This window comes from Stenella coeruleoalba (genome assembly GCF_951394435.1).
Source record: "Stenella coeruleoalba genome assembly, chromosome: 1".
Taxonomy (NCBI): Eukaryota; Metazoa; Chordata; class Mammalia; order Artiodactyla; family Delphinidae; genus Stenella; species Stenella coeruleoalba.
The window spans coordinates 188362543-188385519 of record NC_137169.1 but is presented as its reverse complement, the minus strand read 5'-3'; the positions used below and the strand labels follow the sequence as shown (position 1 = coordinate 188385519).

General features: G+C 44.2%; 1 protein-coding gene across 2 annotated transcripts in view; it reads right to left on the bottom strand.

Moving 5' to 3' along the window:
- Positions 1-15507: 15507 nt before the first annotated feature.
- The window catches only part of ADCY10 (adenylate cyclase 10), a 95530-nt gene continuing 88060 nt past the window's right edge, over positions 15508-22977 (bottom strand). For both annotated transcript variants that reach the window (XM_079926017.1, XM_079926018.1), the window contains 2 exons: positions 16656-16844; positions 15508-16098 (listed from right to left, as the gene is read on the bottom strand). In XM_079926017.1, coding sequence (XP_079782143.1) covers positions 15937-16098; positions 16656-16844 — 351 coding nt within the window. In that variant the 3' untranslated portion in view covers positions 15508-15936. The remainder of the gene's footprint in view (positions 16099-16655; positions 16845-22977) is intronic.

Below are 22977 nucleotides of genomic sequence, written 5' to 3'. Positions count from 1 at the left end.
ATTGGTGCAGCCACTATGCAGAACCATATTGGTCCTTAAAAACTAAAAACAGAGTTGCCGTGTGATCTAGCAATCCCACTCCTGGGCATATATCTGTAAAAGATGAAAACTAATTTGAAAAGATACATGCACCTCCATGTTCACTGCAGCATTATTTCAGTAGCCAAGACATGGAAGCAACCTAAATGTCCATTGACAGATGAATGGAAAAAGAAGATGTGGAATGGGCTTCCCTGGTGGCGCAGTGGTTGAGAGTCCACCTGCCGATGCAGGGGACACGGGTTCGTGCCCCAGTCTGGGAAGGTCCCACATGCCATGGAGCGGCTAGGCCTGTGAGCCATGGCCGCTGAGCCTGCATGTCCGGACCCTGTGCTCCGCAATGGGAGAGGCCACAACAGTGAAAGGCCCACATACCGCAGGAAAAAAAAAAAAGATGTGGAACAAATATACAATGAAATATGACTCAGCCATAAAAAGGAATGCAACAACATGGATGGACCTAGAGATTATCATACTAAGTGAAATAAGTCAGAGAAAGACAAATATCATATCACTTATATGTGGAATCTAAAAATGATACAAATGAACCTATTTACAAAACAAATAGACTCAGACATAGAAAACAAACTTATGGTTACCAAAGAGGAAAGGTGAAGAGAGGGATTAATTAGGAGTTTTGGATTAATATTATATATAAAATAGATAACAAAGACCTACTGTATAGCACAGGGAGTTATATTCAACATCTTGTAACAACCTATAATGGAGAAGAATCTGAAAAAGAATATACATATCTATATAACTGAATCACTTTGCTTTATACCTGAAACTAAATACAACATTGTAAATTGACTATACTTCAATAAAAATAATTTTTTTTAATTAAAAAGGAAGAAAGGCAAGGACTTCCCTGGTCCGGGAAGATCCCACATGCTGCGGAGCAACTAAGCCCGTGTGCCACAACTACTGTGCCTGTGCTCTAGAGCCCACGAGCCACAACTACTGAGCCCGCATGCTGCAACTACTAAAGCCCCCACTCCTAGAGCCTGTGCTCCGCAACAAGAGAAGCCACTGCAATGAGAAGCCTGCACAATGCAACAAAGAGTAACTCCCACTCACCACAATTAGAGAAAGCCCGCACACAGAAACGAAGACCCAACACAGCCAAAAAATAAATAAATAAAATTAAAATTAATTAATTTTTAAAAAGACAAATGTGGTCCCTACTAAATTACCCATGACATTTTCCACAAAACTAGAACAAATAATCCTAAAATTGATATGGAACCATAAAAGACCTAAAATTGCCAAAGCAATCCTGAGGAAAAAGAACAAAGCAGGAGGCATAACCCTCCCAGAGTTCAGACAATATTACAAATCTACAGTAATCAAAACAGTGTGGCATTGGCACAAAAACAGACATATGTATCGATGGAACAGAATAAAGAGCCCAGAAATAAACCCACACACCTATGGTCAATTAATCTTCAACTAAGGAGGCAAGAATATATGATGGGAAACAGTCTCTTCAGCAAGTGGTGTTGGGAAAGTTGGACAGCTGCATGCAAATCAATGAAAGAACACACCACACACAAAAATAAACTCAAAATGGCTTAAACACTTAAATACGACATGACACCATAAAACTCCTAGAACATAGGCAAAACATTCTGACATAAATCGTACCAATGTTTTCTTAAGTCAGTCTCTCAAGGCAATAGAAATAAAAGCAAAACGAAACAAATGGAACCTAATGAAACTTACAAGCCTTTGCACAGCTAAGGAAACCATAAACAAAACGAAAAGACAACCTATAGAATGGGAGAAAACATTTGCAAACTATGCAACTGACAAGAGCTTAATTTCCAAAATATAAAAAGAGCTCATAAAACTCAACAGCAACAAAAACAACCCATTTGAAAAATGGGCAGAAGACCTAAATAGACATGTCTACAAAGAAGATGTACAGATGGCCAATAAGTACCTGAAAAGATGCTCAATATCTCTAATTATTAGAGAAATACAAATCAAAACTACAATGAGATACCATCTCACACCAGTCAGAATGGCCATCATTAAAAAGTCTACAAATAACAAATGCTGGAGAGGGTGTGGAGAAAAGGGAACCCTCCTACACTGTTGGTGGGAATGTAAATTGGTGCAGCCACTATGGAGAAGAGTATGGAGGTTCCTCAAAAAACTAGAGCTGCCATATTATCCAGCAGTCCCACTCCTGAGCATATATTCGGACAAAACTATAATTCAAAAAGATACATGCACTCCTATGTTCATAGCAGCAGTGTTCACAATAGCCAAGACATGGAACAACCTAAATGTCCATCGATAGATGAATGGACAAAGAAGATGTGGTACAAATATACAATGGAATACTAATAAGTAATAAAACAATGCCACTTGCATCAACATGGATGGACCTAGACATTATCATACTAATTGAAGTATGTCAGAAAGAGAAAGACAAAAACCATGATATCACTTATATGTGGAATCTAAAATATGACACAAATGAACTTATCTATGAAACAGAAACAGACTCACATATATAGAGAAGAGACATTGTAGCTGCCTGTGGGAGTGTATGTCCTGTGAACCGCGTCATGTGTGATGTGGCAGAAAAAGAAAAGAGATACTTCCCCCAGCCCACAAGGGCAGCAGTAATGAAATCAGGTTCTCTTGGTTCCTCCCAAATTAGAATTAAGTATTGGGGAGTTTCCTCCTTCTGCTGGGACTCTGACTTCCAAGCTGCACAAGAAACATACCAACCAAACACATACGTATTTCTGAGGGTGACTACAGCCCCAAGGGAGCTGGCTTAGTGTTTAAAAGGGAACTTTGGGTACTCTTTTGCCCCTTACAGCCACAGGCCCCCTTCTGACTTCTCTAGGTGATTACATTGCTAACCAGATTTCAGAACAAATGGCAGGGCAACAGTCTTGGCTAACAGGGGAGAGGGAGGATATCAGTTATAGGGGGAATTGACATCAGGTTTGCTCATTGGTTATGAGGGAGACCAGCAGAGGAGCAGGTCCCTCCTAGCCCTCAGGTTAAGGCTGTCCTGGGCAGGTGTTTCCCTTTGATAAACTAGCAGAGTGGAGCTGTTCTGGCCTAAGGATTAGAACAATCACGAGCTCGGGGCAGGGGTTGGAGGGCAAGCACATGGGCAGTTACTGTTTAGGTTCCATGATTAGGAGGGAGTCAGGTGAGTTAGGGCGTAGGTAAGGCAGGGACTGGTTGAACAGGAGATGTACAGAGAGCAAGAGAGCAGCCATCTTGAGTGGCCTGATCATACACTCCACCCCTACATACACTGCTTGACCCTCACAATCTTGGCCCTCCCCTCTTCTGTGATATCCCTGGGGTCAGGTATGCAGAGGTGCCCTGCAACTAGATGCCACAAATACAATACAGACAACAATAGCTAAAGGAGATTAAGAGTAAGACACCTAGTATGCTAAAGACAGTAACTGTCTAGGATGTGCGCAAAGTATGGAGCCAGGAGATTATCCGGTCAATGAAGAGGAAGTCAAGGGCAGCAGCATCCTGTCCAGGCATAAGGAAAGGTCACCTCTGGCTTCCACAAACCCAGAGCCATCTCCATGGGGTGGGGGGCAAGACCCCAGCTTTAAAGGAAACATTCTGGTGGCCCAGCCAAGTGTCAGCAGTCACAGTACAGGTCTGCCACCCCATGTTGTGTTGGGTGCCATTAGGGGCGGGCCCATTAGGTCTTTCCGAACAAAAAGCAGTTAATCCCACTAGTTGGACCTGTGTGGCCAGGAGCCAGCCTATTCTGCTACACACAACATAGCCCGGGGGCATTCATAGGCCGTAATCCTGGCAAAGTGTAAAATGTGTTTTACAGTAACGTTTACTAATGACAGTCCTTCTGACCTATTGGCATGCAGGACAGGAAGAGGGTGAGAGTCTTTTCCCCACACTGCCAGCTGTCCCCACATGGTTGCATTAGCCAGGTCAATTTTCCGTGAAAGTCCAGAGGAGGACACCAACAGCATCTCGCTGTAGACCCAGCAATTAGACTCATTTTGCAGTGAGACCATCGTTGCTGCCCAGTTCCTCTGCTCAGGCTAAGGATGAAATGTAAGGCATCTAACAGGCACAACACAGGGGAGATCATGACCATCAAGCAAAATACAAGCAGTAACCACATTCTTCCATGATTCCACTCCTGCCTGTGTTTTTTTGTCCTGGTCTGTAATACAGTTCGAATACCTCAAGTCTTCAGGAATACAGGAATGTGTCTAAAATCACATATATGTGGCCATCCTGCTCTATTCTGGATGCCTGAGCCATAGTTAATTTTGATTTTTTTTTTTGTGCAGTGGCTTTGAGATATACTTATTAAAAAGGAAGGGAGGGAGGGAGGGAGGGAGGAAAGAAAGAAAGAAAGAAAGAGAAAAAAAAGGAAGGAAAGAAAAAAAAGGAGGGAGGAAAAATCAGGAAACTTGGATACAATCTGAACTTTAAAAATACAGTTTTGGGGCTTCCCTGGTGGTGCAGTGGTTGAGAGTCCGCCTGCCGATGCAGGGGACACGGGTTCGTGCCCCGGTCCGGGAAGATCCCACATGCCGCGGAGCGGCTGGGCCGGCCCATGAGCCATGGCCGCTGAGCCTGCGCGTCCAGAGCCTGTGTTCCACAACGGGAGAGGCCACAATAGTGAGACGCCCATGTACCGCAAAAAAAAAAAAAAAAAAAAAAAAAATTAGTAGAATAGGTCTTAACAGGCCTGGTCCAGATTTTTGTGTCAGTTGCCTACCACTGTTGTCATCTTTTTCTTGGTGTGGATTTCATTTGGGGTTAGCAGTCTTCTCTGTAGACCAGTCCAATGTAGAGGCCCTTCTTAAGTGGGAAGTATGATTACAAGAGTTAATTTCCTTCAGTTCTATTGTGTCCTTAAGGATATCTGATAAGCGTCCTTTTGAGAAAGACTCTGTTAATCTTTTTTCTTTCATTTTATAAATTTATTTATTTATTTATGGCTGCGTTGGGTCTTCATTGCTGCACGCAGGCTTTCTCTAGTTGTGGCGAGCAGGGGCTACTCTTTATTGCGGTGCGGAGGCTTCTCATTGTGGTGCCTTCTCTTGTTGAGGAGCACGGGCTCTAGGCACACAGGCTTCAGTAGCTGTGGCACGTGGGCTCAGTAGTTGTGGCTTGTGGGCTCTAGAGCACAGGCTCAGTAGCTGTGGCGCACGGGCTTAGTTGCTCCGCAGCAATGTGGGATCTTCCCGGACCAGGGCTCAAACCCATGTCCCCTGCATTGGCAGGCGGATTCTTAACCACTGTGCCACCAGGGAAGTCCCCTGTTTTATCATTTGCACTCATAGGAAATATTCCCCCACTCTAGTTTGTAAGGTGAGACCTGCTATCACATCCATTGTAATTATCAATATATATTGTGGGATTGGAACTATGAACACTTCATATTTGGTGGGGGGGTAACTGCCCAGTTTGTAACATCAGTGACATCTTTTTGCTCTTACCATTCCACTGCCATACCCAGGGCTCTCTGTCATACAAAGAGTGTGCCACAGGCCAGCTGACATTTCCTTATATTAATGTCCATTCAGCCCTGGTGTCCACCAGGGCTAAGATAGTTTGTCTGTTCTTTAGGGACCAATAAATGGTTAATTCTACATGAGGCCTCCGGTTCCCTGAAACCTGCATTACTGTGGCCCAGGATCTTTCCCTGAAACCTACATTACTGTGACCTGGGACCTTCTGGGACCTTGGCTATACCCCTAATCTAGTGGCCTTGGGGGCTGACACATTCCTTCCACCTCCAATGGTAGGGCCTCTTCCTCTGGAGGAGTGGAAGGAGCGTCTTGGGTCTCTCTTATTCGGTAAACTCTTGTTCAGACTTTAGCTTCTGCCATAGCTCCACTAACGTAGCATCGGGCTGCTTATCTATCTTGGTCATAGGGTTCCCCACCGCCACTAGGTCCTGCCCCATCTGTTTTCTAGTTACTCGGGTGAGTCCCCGGAAGGAACAAGGAGGAGCCGTACTTCCTTCTCCCACGTCTTTGGGATTAGTGGTTCCGATCCCCTGGTGCCGTATCTTTTCCATTTCTCCCAACTCTGCTATTGTTTGCACCACCCAAGCAAGTGGGTGCCCTACGGAGGGACTCAGGATGCAAACTAGAGCCCCACACCATTGCCCAGGAGCAGACTGAAGGATCGTGTTCTTCACGCCTGCTGTAAATAACTCATTGTCTGGGCCCCAATAGTGCTGGGCATATATGGTGGGTTTCACGCCTAGTTTTCTTAATACATCTTGTAGTTTTTCCATGGTTTGCCAATGGAGAGGAGGAGTAGGTACATCCCCTTCATTGGGCCAGGTGGCGCAGCAGGCGGCCAGTATCCAAGAGAGCAAGGAAATCACTTTGCCCTCATTGATGGCCCCATATAAATGCTCCCAGAGGGCTGGGTGCCTAGTCACAGAGGCCACCTTTGACATATCCAGGCCAGGTAACATCATGCCTTCCCCACCAACATCCCAGATATGCAGCAACCAAGCCACGCCTGATTCCCTCCCTCTTGTCACCCAGTTCAACTAGTTCAGTCTGGGTGCAATGTCTGAGGGTGGCCAGTTAGCCCCACTCTGGGGGAGGGAGCAGATCGTCATCTGCACTCTGTGGTCTAAGCCGCTATTTATATTTGGTGGTCATCACAGGGCCAGCCACTGGCCTCACTGAGGCAGGGAGTCCTATGACCTCATCCCAATTTTCCTCATCAGTGCTCTTGTAGGGTCCCATACTTTGGGGTCCCAATGTGGACAGACCATGACCATTCGGACTCTCTGTCAGGGAAGTTGCCTCCCCTTTAGCTGGGCCACGCAGCAGGCTAATGTCTCTGATGTCCCATCTTGTTCCCTCAATCTAGCCACTAATGTGTCTGTAGTTTCAGTTTGGGCCAGCTTAGTGTTTTCTCTCGTTTGTTTTTTTTTAAATTTATTTAATTAATTAATTTATTTTTGGCTGCGTTGGATCTTCGTTGCTGTGCGCGGGCTTTCTCTAGTTGCGGTGCGCGGGCTTCTCATTGCGGTGGCTTCTCTTGTTGCAGAGCACAGGCTCTAGGCGCCCCGGCTTCAGTAGTTGTGGCTCAAGGGCTCTAGAGCACAGGCTCAGTAGTTGTGGCACACGTGCTTAGTTGCTCCACGGCATGTGGGATCTTCCCGGACCAGGGCTCAAAACCGTGTCCCCTGCATTGGCCGACAGATTCTTAACCACTGCGACACCAGGGAAGTCCTTCTCTCAAGTTTTTTTTTTTTTTTTTTTTTTTTTTTGCGGTACGCGGGCATCTCACTGTCGTGGCCTCTCCTGTTGCGGAGCGCAGGCTCCGGACGCGCAGGCTCACCGGCCATGGCTCACAGGCCCAGCCGCTCCGCGGCACGTGGGATCCTCCCGGACCGGGGCACGAACCCGGGTCCCCTGCATCGGCAGGCGGACTCTCAACCACTGCGCCACCAGGGAAGCCCCTCGCAAGTTTTAATTCCTCCTCTAGACGCCTAACCTCAGCCTTGTCTGATAGTTCACCATCCATGGCCTTTCTTAACGCAGCAAGCAACGGCCAGCCCACAGCTGCAGCCACTACCTTATTGTCTAACTTCTTTTCTCCCACTGTAATGGAGGCCAATAGCTCTGCAATACCCTTGGGGTATCTATGAGTTCTCCGTACTCTCTTGGCGGCCCCCATTTATCAAGAACAGCCGCCAGAGGGTCTCACATGCTAGCGCACAGACACCCTGGGATTTTCCTGGTAACTTTCCATTCCCCATTCTTATTTCCCGACATCTCAGCACTCACGGGAGTTTCCCCGGCCTCCTGGCTGTCTAGACAATTGCTGGGTGCACCTCACAGGCCTGCGAAGCTTGTAGTTGCCCAGCCACAAGACCAAAGAAAGAGCCTGGAGGCACCGACAGAGACGTCAGTGATTTATGGGAGCGGGGAGCTTACACGTCCGAAGCAAGGTCCTGGAGCAGCTCTGCACCGTGGAAGGCTGACAGCAGGCAGGATGAGGCAGCAGTCTTGTACCAGGGGGAGGGGGAAGCTACCAGTTATAGGGGGAATTGACATCAGGTTGGCTCATTGGTTACCAGGGAAAACAGGGAGGAGCAAGTCCCTCATAGCCTCCTGGGGCAGATGTTTCCCTTAGATAAATTATCTGGATGGAGCCCGTTCTGGCCTAATTAGAACAATCACAAGCTGGGGGTGGGGGAGAGGAAGAGTAGGTGGGTGCCAAGCACATGGGCAGTTACCAATTAGGCTCTATGATTAAGAGGTAAGGTCAGTCGCCTATAGAGTCAGGGACTGGGAGTAGTGGAAGCGCAGAGGGCGAGAGAACAGCAATCCTGAGTGGCCTGATCATACAGCAGGTTCCCCCCTACATGTTTTTCCTGTATAGTCAAGATATTTTATTAAGAAGAATTTCAAATGTTGCAGGAAAGAAAGTGGGGCACAAGAGGATGGTCACATCCCAGGTCTCAGGCTGGTCCCCGGGACAGCCACCAAGTGTGGGTTCTTGACATTGTGCAGGAAAGAGTTCAAGAGCGAGACATAGTAAAGTGAAAGAAGGTTTATTCAGGGAGATACACACTCCATAGACAGTGTGTGGGCCATCTCAGAAGGCGACAGGCACCAGGGTACGGGGTTGTCAGTTTTTATAGGGTTGGATAATTTCATAGGCTAATGAGTGGGAGGAGTATTCCAACTACTTGGGGGAAGGGGCGGGGATTTCCAGGAATTTGACAACTCCCCACTTTTTGGCCTTTTATGGTCGGCCTTGGAACTGTCATGGCGCCGTGGGTGGGTCATTTATCATATGCTGATGTATTACAATGAGCGTACACTGAGGCTCAAGGTCCAGTGGAAGTCAGTTATCTGCCATTTTGGACCTAGTTGGTTCTATGGTTCTAACCAGTTTATGTCATGTCCTCAATGGCTGTCATTCTTTTAAAGGTTGTGCCCTGCTCCCTTCCTGTCTCACAAACATGCACAAAAGAAGAAAGAATAGTAAAATCAACCTCCATATCCCCATCCTCAGTAATTGCTTCATCCATCCCTTTTATCTTTTTCCTTTTTCTGAATTATTTTAAAACAAATCTCCAAATCGTATCAGTTCACCTCTACATCCTTTGGCGTGCATCTTTAAAAAATATGGACATTTTCTTACACAACCATAATCGTCCTGTCACATTTGATGGAAACATTTTTAAAAACACGTTTAAATGAACAATTCCTTGATTTCATCTAATACCCCGTTCATACTCAAATTTCCCCTTGTCTCAAAAATGGCCCTTTTCCAAATGGTTTCTTCTAATCAGGATAGAGATATGGTTCCACTAAAGATGTCTTGCCTGTTTTAAAAAGAAAAATGGGTCAGTAGTGCTCTTCTGTTTGCTTTCACCCCTTGACATTGTGTCTGAGAAGCCTCTGTGTAAGGAAAGAACTAGGCCATTATTATGAACACCTGCAGGGCCTTCTCTTCTATAGATGTGTAAACAGATAGGTTAGGGGGTCCCCAGAGAAAGAGAACCAGGAATGGCTTTCTTGCCATAAGAGAAGCCTCTTTGGCCTAGGCCATTTTGTGATCTAAGCCTGGCCACAGTGCTTGCCCTTGAACAGGTCTCAGTAATTAATGACCTTTAGGGAACAGAGGAATGCAGGAACAGAGAAAAGGCAGTCAAGCACCAGTGCAGTGATAAAGCAGAGTCCTAGTTCCTCTTAGTTCCTTCCCCTACTTAATAATGTATCTTTGAGTTCTGCAGGAACTAAGGCCCCAGGTGGAGGGTGGGGTGATGTTGACACGCCTGACTTCAATCAGCTAAAGCTTGGACTCTGTCGACCTTTGCCCCAATTCTATGCTGAATTCTCCTCTGCTCAAGCCCCTTTATAAATACGCAGGTATCCTTAGCTTAAAACTTCCCCAATTCTGCTGTTCGGGGAGATACAGCTTTGAGAAGAATCCCCGGTATTCTCCTTACTTGCCGCAAGTAATAATAAATCCTTTCTCCTCCTGATCTTTGGCTTGGTTGTATCTATTGGCTCTACACCCACCAAGAGGTGAACCCAGTTTCTGTGTAACAGATGTGTCATCAAGTTGTAAACCATTTCTGGATATTTAGGTTGTTTCCAGTTGTCTTGTGTTGGGACTTCCCTGGCGGTCCAGTGGTTAAGACTCCACGCTTCCACTGCAGGGAACGTGGGTTTAATCCCTGTTGGGGAACTAAGATCCCGCACGCTGCGCAGCCGGAAAAAAAAAAAGTCCTACAACCAGGTGTTTTGTTTTGTCTATCACAAGTGGTGCTGTAGTTGTTGTCTGTCCACATGAACTATTAAAGAAAAAAGAGCCAAATTCAAATCTCTTGCAGCCATGGAAAAGCAGCTCAGGATGAAAGACAAGTCCTCCTGGACCTGGAAATAGGACCTAAGTCTGAAGGCGATGCTGGCGGCAATCAAGCTCCCCTCCCCTCCTCACATCCTGACGGAAGGCTGCTCTCAAGTCGGACTGAGTCAGGTTGTAAGAAAAACAACTGGGGCGGAAGGCAGGAGGGAGCTCTAGAACCTCCAGGAGACCCGGCTGTGTTTACAAGAAGGAAGCACAAATCTTTCAAGCTCCGAGAGTCCCAGGGGAACAGCTGCTTCCAGCGTCTGTTTCCTCCTGCAAACAGGATGTTAAACTATTGTCCCTTCTTGGCTCAAGGTTTGCGTTTAATTGTCCATCCTTTCCTTCACTGTGGGCTTTATGGATCTGACCTTTCTTATTCCAGAATGTAAGGAAGGTCTGGGATTTTTTTTTTTTTAATCTCCCAACATCTGGGAAGAGGAAGTTTAACAGGTTTAGTATTCTCACATTTGCTTCCGAACGCTGCCATCGAGTGCTGTGTGGCTAACACATTTGTGGTCGCTTTGTCCTTTGCGGCATTAAGTAATTTCAGGCATGTGTACCTAATCACTGCTCTGCTGTGGGCACGGGGGACATGGCAAGGCTAAGGGCCAGCTTGCTTAAGGTCTGAGGTTTCTCTTCCCCCAATAAGGACACCCTGGGGACTGAGTTTTGAATCTAGATTCAATCTAGGTTCTTTCTCTTGCTTTGAATAGAATTGGGTGTGTGTGTGGGGGCGGGGGGGGGGGGTTGGCTTGTTGTTTTGTTTTGTTTTCTTAAATTACAGAGTCTCTTTCAACTAGACAAAAGAAACAGAAAATCTAAACTTATTTTGTAGGGAATCTCTTAGAATATACAATGGACCCAGAGGAATATGGATCATTTTGCAAAACCCTGTCATTGATCTTGCTGGCCCAGCAGAACCCTAGGGGCTTTGTTTATAACATGTCTGGGTGTTCCTACAAGCCATTCCTTAAGGAAGTGGGTCTGGCAGAGGGGGAAATGGCTCTGAAAAGCGTATTCAAGGATCTTGGTCCCAAAGAATGTAAAACTTCTGTGGACCACAGGGGCGCTGGCAGCCAGCAAGTACCACGCTGCTCTGTGTCCTTTAGCTGAGGCAGCTAAACCGAGCTCCCGGGTTAAAGGATAAGAACCAGCACCGTATCATCGGGAAGGAGCACACAGTGCAGAGGGCACGGGGTGAATCCTCTGACACAGGACACCTCAAGACACGCCAGGCTCAGACAGGAGGCTAAGCTCATGATTGAATGTTGGCTAATTGAGGTTGAGCAAGAGAGAAAAAAGCCCAAGGGAGAAAAGTGAAATAAACTGAGGAGGAGAGCTAGCACTAGGATGGAAATAACTGGCCTCCTTCCATGACCTCTCTCAAAAATACCATAAGAGAAAGTGAAAGATTTGGGTTCATTGTAAATTTTCTGTCTATTTCAATTAATTTCAAGCTTTTAGATTATGACTCTTCCAGAGCCGCCCTTCAGGCCTCTTCCTCCCTGGGAGCCTGCATGCATTAAAGTCATTGCAAAATGCAATCCCTTCCTGTGGAGGCAAAGGCCTGGTAAAGCAACCTCACTGCTGTATGACCTGGGCATTAGACTAACATCTGATCCATTATTAAGCACTAGTTTGGCATCCTGGAATCACATTAATTGGAGAAATACATATCGATAAGAGGTTTAGCCTAACTGGCCTGATACATTTTCTCCTATGTATTAATAATTCCCCTCTGATCCAAGCTGGTATTATTCTCTGACCAGCCCCTAGATAGTTAAGAAACATATCTATGGAAAAATTTCAAAGAGCCCAGATTCTTGCATCTTCCCATACATAAAAGAGCACTAAAATCATTAATTTGAGATGTCTGTTCTTTGTGATTAGCAGTAATCTTTTTATGGTCAACTACATGTTTTGGGTTTTTTTCCAGCAAAAAAACTCATATATATCTTGGCTCCTCCCCTACTTCTATGGAACAGTTTCTCAGACATCTGAGAGGCTGTCTCCTGCGATATCGTCCTCAGTAAGACACTGAATAAACTCAGCTCACAGCTCTTAGGTTGTCCATGTTTTTTTTAAAAATAGACATCTGTAACCGCTGTGCGGACCATTTCTTATTCATCATTGTAACCCGAGTACAGAGTCTGGCTAGCAGAGTTGATGGTAAGTAATTTTTGTTGATTTCCCTGAAAGTCCATATAGTTTACTTATTCAATAAATACTAGGTTCCTACTTCTAAGAGTGCTTGTAAGAATTAACTTAAGATGATCAAATGAAAATGTGGTTAAATCACTAATTCACATTTCCTAAGCACTGACTATATATCCAGGCACTGAGCATAGCGCTTGGAGATAGGGAATGAGGACAGAGCCTCTGCCCTCTAGGAACTCATAGACTTGGGGAAGAGAGTTCACAGGCTAATGAGAAGGAAGGAAGGAAAGAAAGGGGAAAGAAAGAAAGAAAGAAAGAAAGAAAAAAAGAAAGCAGGAAGGAAGGAAAGAAAGAAACAAAGAAAGAGGGAGAGAGAAAGAAAGAAAGAGGGAGAGAGAAAGAGAGAGAAGAAGAGAGAGAGAAAGGGAGGAAGGAGGAAAGAAAAGACAGGGCTTCACTTCTCCGTTACTCTCTGTTCCTGAAATCTTCATCAATTATCTGCCTTCTCCTAAAAAGAATTCTAGCCAGAATCTACCTTCTCAAGTGATGTTCCTGAGAACCTTATGCTGGAAGCTCCCTGTAGATAATGAGGGGCTACCGTGGGAGCTGACATGGTTCTAACTGTTCAGGGCTGAGGCTGTGTAGCTGAAGACAAAAGCTTGGAGCTTGACCAGAAGCTGTTCCTTGGGCCGTGGCCAGAGCAAAGAGCTGGTGCTGCCATCTGCTGGCCACGGAGAAAGTAGACCCACACCCCGCCTGTTGGTAGGAGGAGGGAATGGCTACCTGATGGGGAGGGATGGGAACCTGTCACAACCTGTTTAGTTTAGAGGTGAGGAAACTGACGAAAAGGTCACATAACTGGTTTGTGGTGTAGCTGGGGCCAGAAAGCAAGTTCAGGATTCCTGTAAAGCCTGACGCCGGCTCCTCCGGATGCAGACACGTGGAATGTAAACTCTCTAAATTGCAGTTTGGCCGTTTCCTACTTCTTCCTCTGTTTTCACTTTCTTGGATCAGTCCTTAGGGAATTACCTCATTGTACTTCTAGTAACAGGCTGCCCTCCCCCTGTCGACCTCCTCCAGTCTTTGCTTTGGCTTGGTCAGAGGCCAATAAAATAAAGTGAAAGAAGTTTTGAAAATCTTGGAGGATGAAGGATTGTGGGCACAGCCCAGCCCCCAGCTTCTCCCTGGAGGACTTCATCTGGGAGGTGCTGGTAATGTAAATGAAAGGTTCTGCCCCAGGAGGGGGCGTGTAGGGGGGGTTGGAAGGACGGCACTTCACTTCCAGGACAGCCTCTGCAGAACAGACCCCCAGATGCTTGGCCGAGGACATCTCCTATAAGCTCCACGTCAAACACCTCTCTGCTATAGGCCAAGCGTTGCTCTCACTTTTCTCCTCATGTGCACCCACTCTCCCTTACACACTCACCTATCTTCACCCACACTTGCCCTCCACCCTCACCTGGAAGGCACAGGGTAATCAAAATGACTTCCTGTCAGAGGCAGTTCAGCTCAGTCTTCAGAGATGTCTGGGTTTTGTGTGTGCTACTCTCTCCACCATGCTGTTTGCTGTGTACACACCTCTAGTATAATTACAGTGAAATATGGGCCAAGTGAGGTTGACTTGTGTGTCTGTTTCCTCTACAGGACCTATGAGCTTACCAAGGTCAAGGATTGTGTCTCTTATGTCTTTGTGTCTTAATCTCTGTTACTTAATGCCTGATGCATGGTGATCAGTTAAAAAAAAAGTTAGTTGGATGAGTAAATAAGTGAATGATTAAGATGAATGTTATATAAAATAATGAAGGCTATTAGAAAGCAAGGAATTTTTATGTAGCACATGGGACAAGTGTGCAACTTTCAGGATGACAGCTTTGAAGGGGACAATATTTAGGCAAAGTTCATATCTGATGCATTTGTTTAAAATCAGTCATCTGTCTAATACTAACTTTCTGCTTGCATGGCACAGTGTAATTTTTCAATTCCTTTTTACAACTTTATTATCTTACTTGATACCCACACCCAGTGCTGAAATAGGGTGGTTAGGTGATGAGCCCCCAGGAATATGCTTGTGGCAGGGCTCATGTTAGAACCTAATGCTCTGATCTCCTAGCCAGCTGGCCTTACCACCATGTCAGGGCCCAGGCCCCTGTGACTAACCTCCTGGTATCAACTGGGATTATCCAACCTCCTTAGTAGAACTCAGTTATATTACCAGGAGGAAAAACACAGCTTTGCCTTTTGCAGAAGGACAATGAAATACAGGCCTATGAAAGAAGGCACCCACATGGGGCACTGCCTGTGGAAATCACTACGAGAATTTGAGGTGTACGTTAAAGTCGGACACGTCGACGTCCATCAGAAGAACCTCTTTCCAGGATCAAAAGGTGACTAGAGTCAACACAATAGAAATCCTGGGGCACCTGCTTGAGGAGGCCACCTGGGTCTGTGAAATGAGTGAACAGGAGGGAGCTGCAGCAAGGCAGAGAGGGGCTGAATCTACACGTGTTCCACGTGAACCATCAGAGGCACAAAGTGCCTATGAGAAATGTTCTGTCTGCCAACAAAGAGAGACAGTGACCACAGATGGCACTAGGGCAGCTTCTCCAACATCTGGGAAATTAAGTTGAATGCTATGACTTTGCTAAATATAGAAATATATCGACTCTAAGCATGTAAAAGATACATCAAAATTGCTCATCTTTCCATTTAAAAATTTATTTCCAGGAGTTCCCTGGTGGCCTAGTGGTTAGGATTCTGGGCTTTCACGGCGGTGGCCTGGGTTCAATCACTGGCCGGGGAACTGAGATCCCACAAGCCGCGCAGCCAAAAAAAAAAAAAGTATTTCCACAGATATTTGATCCACGTGGTTAGAGGGGCTTTGGAGGCTGCAGTCACGCACAACAAAGAGGTGTCTCATCAAATCTTGCCCTTACAGGCCATGAGGAGAATTTGCTATTTGTAATCCTGGGCTATATACAAAAGATTAAACAACTGGACATTTAAAAATAACCATTTTCAGTTTAATAGATTAACTAGAAGTGTATCTGTTGCAACATGTACCATTTTGATATTAAAATTTTTTGATCTGATACAATTTTGCATGGGCTGAAAATAAACAGATCAAGCTAAAACAACATGAAAGGCAAAGGGAATTTGGTTAAAGCTGGGAGAGAGGAAAGCATGACACTACCGACCCTTTCTAACCCTCCAGACAGAGGAGAAACCCACAGGTCTGGTTCTGTGTCTGGAACAGAAGGGAATATGCAGGAACCTGGATGGTGCTGCCTATAAAGAAAGGTTAATAATGGATAATCACAAGAGAATGAGTCTTACTAAAATCTTGGCTCTCTTCATGAAATGTTAGAAAGGATTGTCCAGGATATTAACTCTCATCAGGAATTTGTTTTTTTGAATATCCTGCATGTTTACCTTGCCTGATACAACTTTTTCCCATGGTGGGAGACTCAAGAGTGTCTGAAGCCACTGGTCTTCTGTTAACTCAGAGCTTGAGTACCACCGTTCCTGAGAGGAGACAAAGAGAACACAGAATTCATCAGTGCTCCTCAGCTTGTGTGGTCAAGAGTGGGGTAATCCCCAAATGGTCAAATGTCCCCGAGCTTTTAAAACCAGGCGAACCCACAGGCAAACAATGAATTTTGCTGCCCAAACTAGGATACTAACACATGACCCTTTAAATAAACATGTAGAAGCGTACATCCATTCACTTATTCAACAAATACCGAGTATAAGGCACTATGCTAGGGACCCAGTGGTTTTTGCATTCTAAGAGTTCACATTCTTGAAGGGAGGCAAGACATGGAACACAAAGTGGAATGTGGTGAGACCTACGAGAAGGTGGAGATCTTGCTAAAGGGGATCTGCAGGAGGGGAAGATCCCATGAGAACTCAAAGGGGAAGAGGAGGTGCAAATACCTGACCTATGGACGTGTCACCCCTTTCAGTAAGCCTCTGATGGCCTTTCACACCTGGTGAAACCCAGCCGGGCAGTGGGCTTCTGGGGCTCCTTCGCATCCCCTGTGAGCATCCCCTTCCCCAGCTTGCTAGCTGATGCTACATACTTTGCTCATGTTCAGCCAGCATTTCTCCAGCACATTCCCTTGTGTTTCACAGAGCTGTAAGGCTGTGTTCAGGAAGAGGTTGCAGTTCTGGCCATCTCCCATTAGTATACAGACATAGGCCATCAGGTGGTAGAGCCTCGGGTAGAAGACAGGCCCAGTGGTATTTTGAGCCACCAGATTCTCCAAGTTCTAGAGAAAAAAACCAACATTCAGAATCAGACACGGGTCCTTGCCTGGAAAGATTTTTCCTCCTCAGATGATTTGGGATCATTTCAAGGGTATAAGCAAAAAAGCATATTACAGAGACATACACAGAAAGTAGTGGAGATTAGATGATAACTGCCAGGTGGAGTAGCCCCAGTGGCCTACCCAGACCAAGAATGTGATATGGGTGGGCGCAATAACCCTTTTTGCCAACCACTTTTTAAAAATGAAACTAGGTCCCCCTGAAATTCAGTTCCCCTGCTGAGTTTGTGATTAACCTCTCTATCTAAAACTTTATTCTCTCTCTTGTCCTGCCTCCCTGTTCCCCCAGGATTGAGGAGTATCAAAGAAAGGGGGTGACGGAAACTAAGCAGGACCCTGCAGGGCTCTCCCACATACAAAAGCCCTTCTGTGTCCCCTGTTTCCTGTTTGTAGAAAAGGGCTTTGGTCTTCTAGGCCTTCCCTGAGTTCCAAAGGGCAGACTCAAGCAGTTACTAATTAGGGAAGTGAGGGGATGCAGAAAAACAGTCAAGAAACAATAGTTCAGTGATAAAACAGAGTCCTAGCTCCTCCCCAAGGGATATACATCACAAACTGATACAAATCTTTGAGTTCTTCTGCAGGAACTAAGACCCCCACCCAGGTAGAGGATTGTGACTACATGCTGACTACAAGATACAGATCCAGACTGGTTGGAACCAGAAAGCTGATGATTAAGATTCCTGAAATACCACCCTATTACATCACCACCAGCCAATCAGAATAAAGTCATGTACCCTACAGCTCTCACCCCAAAATGTTGCCTTTAAAAACCCTTCCCTGAGGGACTTCCCTGGTGGTCCAGTGGTTAAGAATCCACCTTCCAGTGCGGGGGACATGGGTTTGATCCCAGGTCAGGGAACTAAGATCCCACGTGCTGCAGGGCAACTAAGCCTGTGCACTCTAGAGCCTGTGCACCACAACTAGAGAGCCTGCGCGCTGCAACTAATGAGCCTGTGCACTCTAGAACCTGCGTGCCACAACCAAGATCCCACGTGCCGCAACTAAGACCTGATGCAACCAAATAAATAAATAAATATTTAAAAAAATAAAAATAAAAACCCTTCCCTGAAAATCTTTGGGGAGTTTGGGTCTTTTGAACATGAGCCACCCATTCTCCTTGCTGGGCCTGACAATAAATGCTGTACTTCCCGTCACCACTACCTGGTGTCAGTAAATTGGCTTTGCTGTGTGGTGGGCAAGCAGACCCAAGTTCAGTTCAGTAACAACAACAAAACCACAATATTTTCTTTTGATTACCAAAGCAATATAAGTTAGTTTTCAAAATTTAGAGAATTATACCTCAATTGAAAAAAAAATGTAGACATTGGAGAGGGGGGAAAAAAGGGAAAAACGAAAAAACAACTCAGAATTTAGGGAAAAAATGAGGATAGAAAAAAAAAATCACTCATAACCGTAACACCTAAAAAGAAATATTTTCACATTTGGATACATACTCTCCCGTTTTGTTATTTCTTTGCTGTGGACAGGGAATGTTGCCCACCATCGCAGTTCTACAAGAATCAAGCCATTAGCCACTGCAGCCACCCACCGATGGTGGGGCCTGAGAAAAACAGGAAGCATTTTGTGTTTTGGATACTGGCCATAGATAGTTAAGATGCATATCTAAGGAATAATTTCAGTGAACCCAGATCCTTGCATCTTCCGTACATAGAAAAGTGCTAAAGTCATTAATTTGAGATATGTGTTCTTTGTGACTAGCAGTAATCTTCTGATGTTCTTCCCAGGAAAAAACTCCTATATATGCTGTCTCCTTCCTTACTTCTTCAGAGCAGTTACTCAAAAGCTATCTGAGAGGCCATCCTCCAGGTTACAGCTATAGTCCTCAGTAAGATCCCTGAAGAAAATTTAACTTGCAACTTTTACGTTGTGTGTTTTTCTTCAGTCGACACTGCCTATCACTTACACACACACACACACACACACACACACACACACACACACTCATACCCACCACAACTGGGATCATACTGAAACAGGAGGGAAGGGGGCAGGGAACAATCTTTGAAAGAATAACATAGCCCGAGGACAGGACATAAACTGATTAAAACCAAATGGGTCCAAGGTGGTGGACAAGTCGACTTTCACTAGACCTTGAGACTCAGTATACACTCACTGTAATACATCAGCAAGCTAAATGACACACCCACAGGTATCATAACAGTTCCAAGAATCCATAAGGATCAAAAAGTGGGCAGTGGCCCAATTCCTGGAAATCCCCACCCCTTCCCTGAAATAGCTGGAATACTCCTCCCACTCATTAGCCTATGAAATTAGCCAGCCCTATAAAAACTGACAACCCCATACCCTGGTGCCATTCTCACCTTCTGAAATGGCCCACACTCTGTCTGTGGAGTGTGTTTCTTCCGAGGCCTTTCTCACCTTCTGAAATAGTCCACACTCTGTCTGGGGAGTGTGTTTCTCTCTAAATAAATCCACTTCTTACCTATTACTTTGTCTCTCACTGAATTCTTTCTGCGATTAGACATCAAAAACCTGAGCTTCAGTAATCCCTGAAACCAGGTGTGTGATCTCAGTTGTAAGACTATGGGTTTTGGCCAGGTTCGGGTCCCGGCACGTGGGTTCTAGTCCCAATCTGAGGTGCATAGTTTCAAAATTAATCACCAATACAGTAACATTTTTTTCTCATTTAGCACCACGTTATGAATATTTTCCAATGACATGATTCTTTTTTTTCTTTTCTTTTTTAAACATCTTTATTGAGGTATAATTGCTTTACATTGTTGTGTTAGTTGCTGCTGTATAACAAAGTGAATCAGCTATATGTATACATATATCCCCATATACCCTCCCTCTTGGGTCTCCCTCCCACCCTCCGTATCCCACCCCTCTAGGTGGTCACAAAGCACCGAGCTGATCTCCCTGTGCTATGCAGCTGCTTCCCACTAGCTATCTATTTTACATTTGGTAGTGTATATCTGTCCACGCCACTCTCTCACTTCATCCCAGCGGACCCTTACCCCTCCCCATGTCCTCAAGTCCATTCTCTACGTCTGTGTCTTTATTCCAGTCCTGCCCTTAGGTTCATCAGAATCATTTTTTTTTTAGATTCCATATATATGTGTTAGCATATGGTATTTGTTTTTCTCTTTCTGACTTACTTCACCCTGTATGACAGACTCTAGGTCCATCCACCTCATTACAAATAACTCACTTTTGTTTCTTTTTATGGCTGAGTAATATTCCATTGTATATATGTGCCACATCTTTATCCATTCATCTGTCGATGGACACTTAGGTTGCTTCCATGTCCTGGCTATTGTAAATAGTGCTGCAATGAACAGTGTGGTACATGTCTCTTTTTGAATTATGGTTTTCTCGGGGTATATGCCCAGTAGTGGGATTGCTGGTCGTTAGTTCTATTTTTAGTTTTTTAAGAAACCTCCATACTGTTCTCCACAGTGGCTGTATCAATTTACATTCCCACCAACAGTGCAACAGGGTTCCCTTTTCTCCACACCCTCTCCAGCATTTATTGTTTGTAGATTTTTTGATGATGGCCATTCTGACCGGTGTGAGGTGATACCTCACTGTAGTTTTGATTTGCGTTTCTCTAATGATTAGTGATGTTGAGCATCCTTTCATGTGTTTGTTGATAATCTGTATACCTTCTTGGAAGAAATGTCTATTTAGGTCTTCTGCCCATTTTTGGATTGGCTTGTTTGTTTTTTTGATATTGAGCTGCATGAGCTGCTTGTATATTTTGGAGATTAATCCTTTGTCAGTTGCTTTGTTTGCAAATATTTTCTCCTGTTCTGAGGGTTGTCTTTTTGTCTTGTTTATGGTTTCCTTTGCTGTGCAAAAGCTTTGAAGGTTCATTAGGCCCCATTTGTTTATTTTTGTTTCTATTTCCATTTCTCTAGGAGGTGGGTCAAAAAGGATCTGCTGTGATTTATGTCATAGAGTGTTCTGCCTGTGTTTTCCTCTAAGAGTTTGATAGTGTCTGGTCTTACATTTAGGTCTTTAATCCATTTTGAATTTATTTTTGTGTATGGTGTTAGGAAGTGTTCTAATTTCATTCTTTAAATGTAGCTGTCCAGTTTTCCCAGCACCACTTATTGAAGAGGCTGTCGTTTCTCCATTGTATATTCTTGCCTCCTTTGTCAAAGATAAGGTGACCATATGTGCGTGGGTTTATCTCTGCGCTTTCTATCCTGATCTGGATTTCTGTTTCTGTGCCAGTACCATACTGTCTTGATTACTGTAGCTTTGCAACTGTAGTCTGAAGTCAGGGAGCCTGATTCCTCCAGCTCTGTTTTTCTTTCTCAAGATTACTTTGGCAATTTGGGATCTTTGGTGTTTCCATACAAATTGTGAAATTTTTTGTTCTAGTTCTGTGAAAAATGCCATTGGTAGTTTGATAGGAGTTGCATTGAATCTGTAGAGTGCTTTGGGTAGTATAGTTATTTTCACAATGTTGATTCTTCGAGTCCAAGAACATGGTATATCTTTCCATCTGTATCACCTTTAATTTCTTTCATCAGTGTCTTATAGGTTTCTGCATACAGGTATTTTGTCTCCTTAGGTAGGTTTATTCCTAGGTATTTTATTCTTTTTGTTTTAATGGTAAATGGGAGTGTTTCATTAATTTCTCTTTCAGATATTTTGTCATTAGTGTATAGGAATGAAAGAGATTTCTGTGCATTAATTTTGTATCCTGCTACTTTACCAAATTCATTGATTAGCTCTAGTAGTTTTCTGGTAGCATCTTTAGGATCCTCTATGTATAGTATCATGTCATGTGCAAACAGTGACAGTTTTACTTCTTCTTTTCTGATTTGGATTCCTTTTATTTCTTTTTCTTCTCTAATTGCTGTGGCCAAAACGTCCAAAACTATGTTGAATAATAGTGGTGAGAGTGGGCAACCTTGTCTTGTTCCTGATCTTAGTGGAAATGGTTTCAATTTTTCACCATTGAGAATTATGATCCCTGGATCATTATGTAGTGTCCTTCTTTGTCTCTTGTGATAGTCTTTATTTTAAAGTCTATTTTGTCTGATAGGAGAATTGCTACCCCAGCTTTCTTTTGATTTCCATTAGCATGGAATATCTTTTTCCATCCCCTCACTTTCAGTCTGTATGTGTCCCTAGTTCTGAAGTCGGTCTGTTGTAGACAGCATATATACGGGTCTTGTTTTTGTGTCCATTCAGCCAGTGTATGTCTTTTAGTTGGAGCATTTAATCCATTTACATTTAAGGTAATTATCCATATGTATGTTCCTATTACCATTTTCTTAATTGTTTTGTTATTGTAGATCTTTTCCTTCTTTTGTGTTTCCTGCCTAGAGAAGTTCCTTTATCATTTGCTGTAAAGCTGGTTTGGTGGTGCTGAATTCTCTTAGCTTTTGCTTGTCTGTAAAGGTTTTAATTTCTCCATTGAATCTGAATGAGATCCTTGCTGGGTAGAGTAATCTTGGTTGTAGGGTTTTCCCTTTCACACTTTAAATATGCCCTGCCACTCCCTTCTGGCTTACAGAGTTTCTGCTGAAAGATCAGCTGTTAAACTTATGGGGATTCCCTTGTATGTTATTTGTTGCTTTTCCCTTCCTGCTTTTAATATTTTTTCTTTGTATTTAAAATTTGATGGTTTGATTAATATGTGTCTTGGCTTGTTTCTCCTTGGATTTATCCTATTTGGGACTCTCTGTGCTTCCTGGACTTGATTGACTGTTTCCTTTCCCGTATTAGGTGATTTATTCTGACCAAAACACCGTCCCTTGAGCACTGGCTAAGGGAGTATTCAAATAAGCAGTTAAAATGCGATGGGGAAGTTTTCAACTATAATCTCTTCAAAGATTTTCTCAGTCCCTTTCTTTTTCTCTTCTTCTTCTGGGACCCCTATAATTCAAATATTGGTGTGTTTAATGTTGTACCAGGGGTCTCTGAGACTGTCCTCAATTCTTTTCATTCTTTTCTCTTTACTCTGCTTGTGTTTGTTACTTCCGCTATTTTATCTTCCAGGTCACTTATCCATTCTTCTCACTCAGTTATTCTGCTATTGATTCCTTCTGGAGAATTTTAAATTTCATTTATTGTG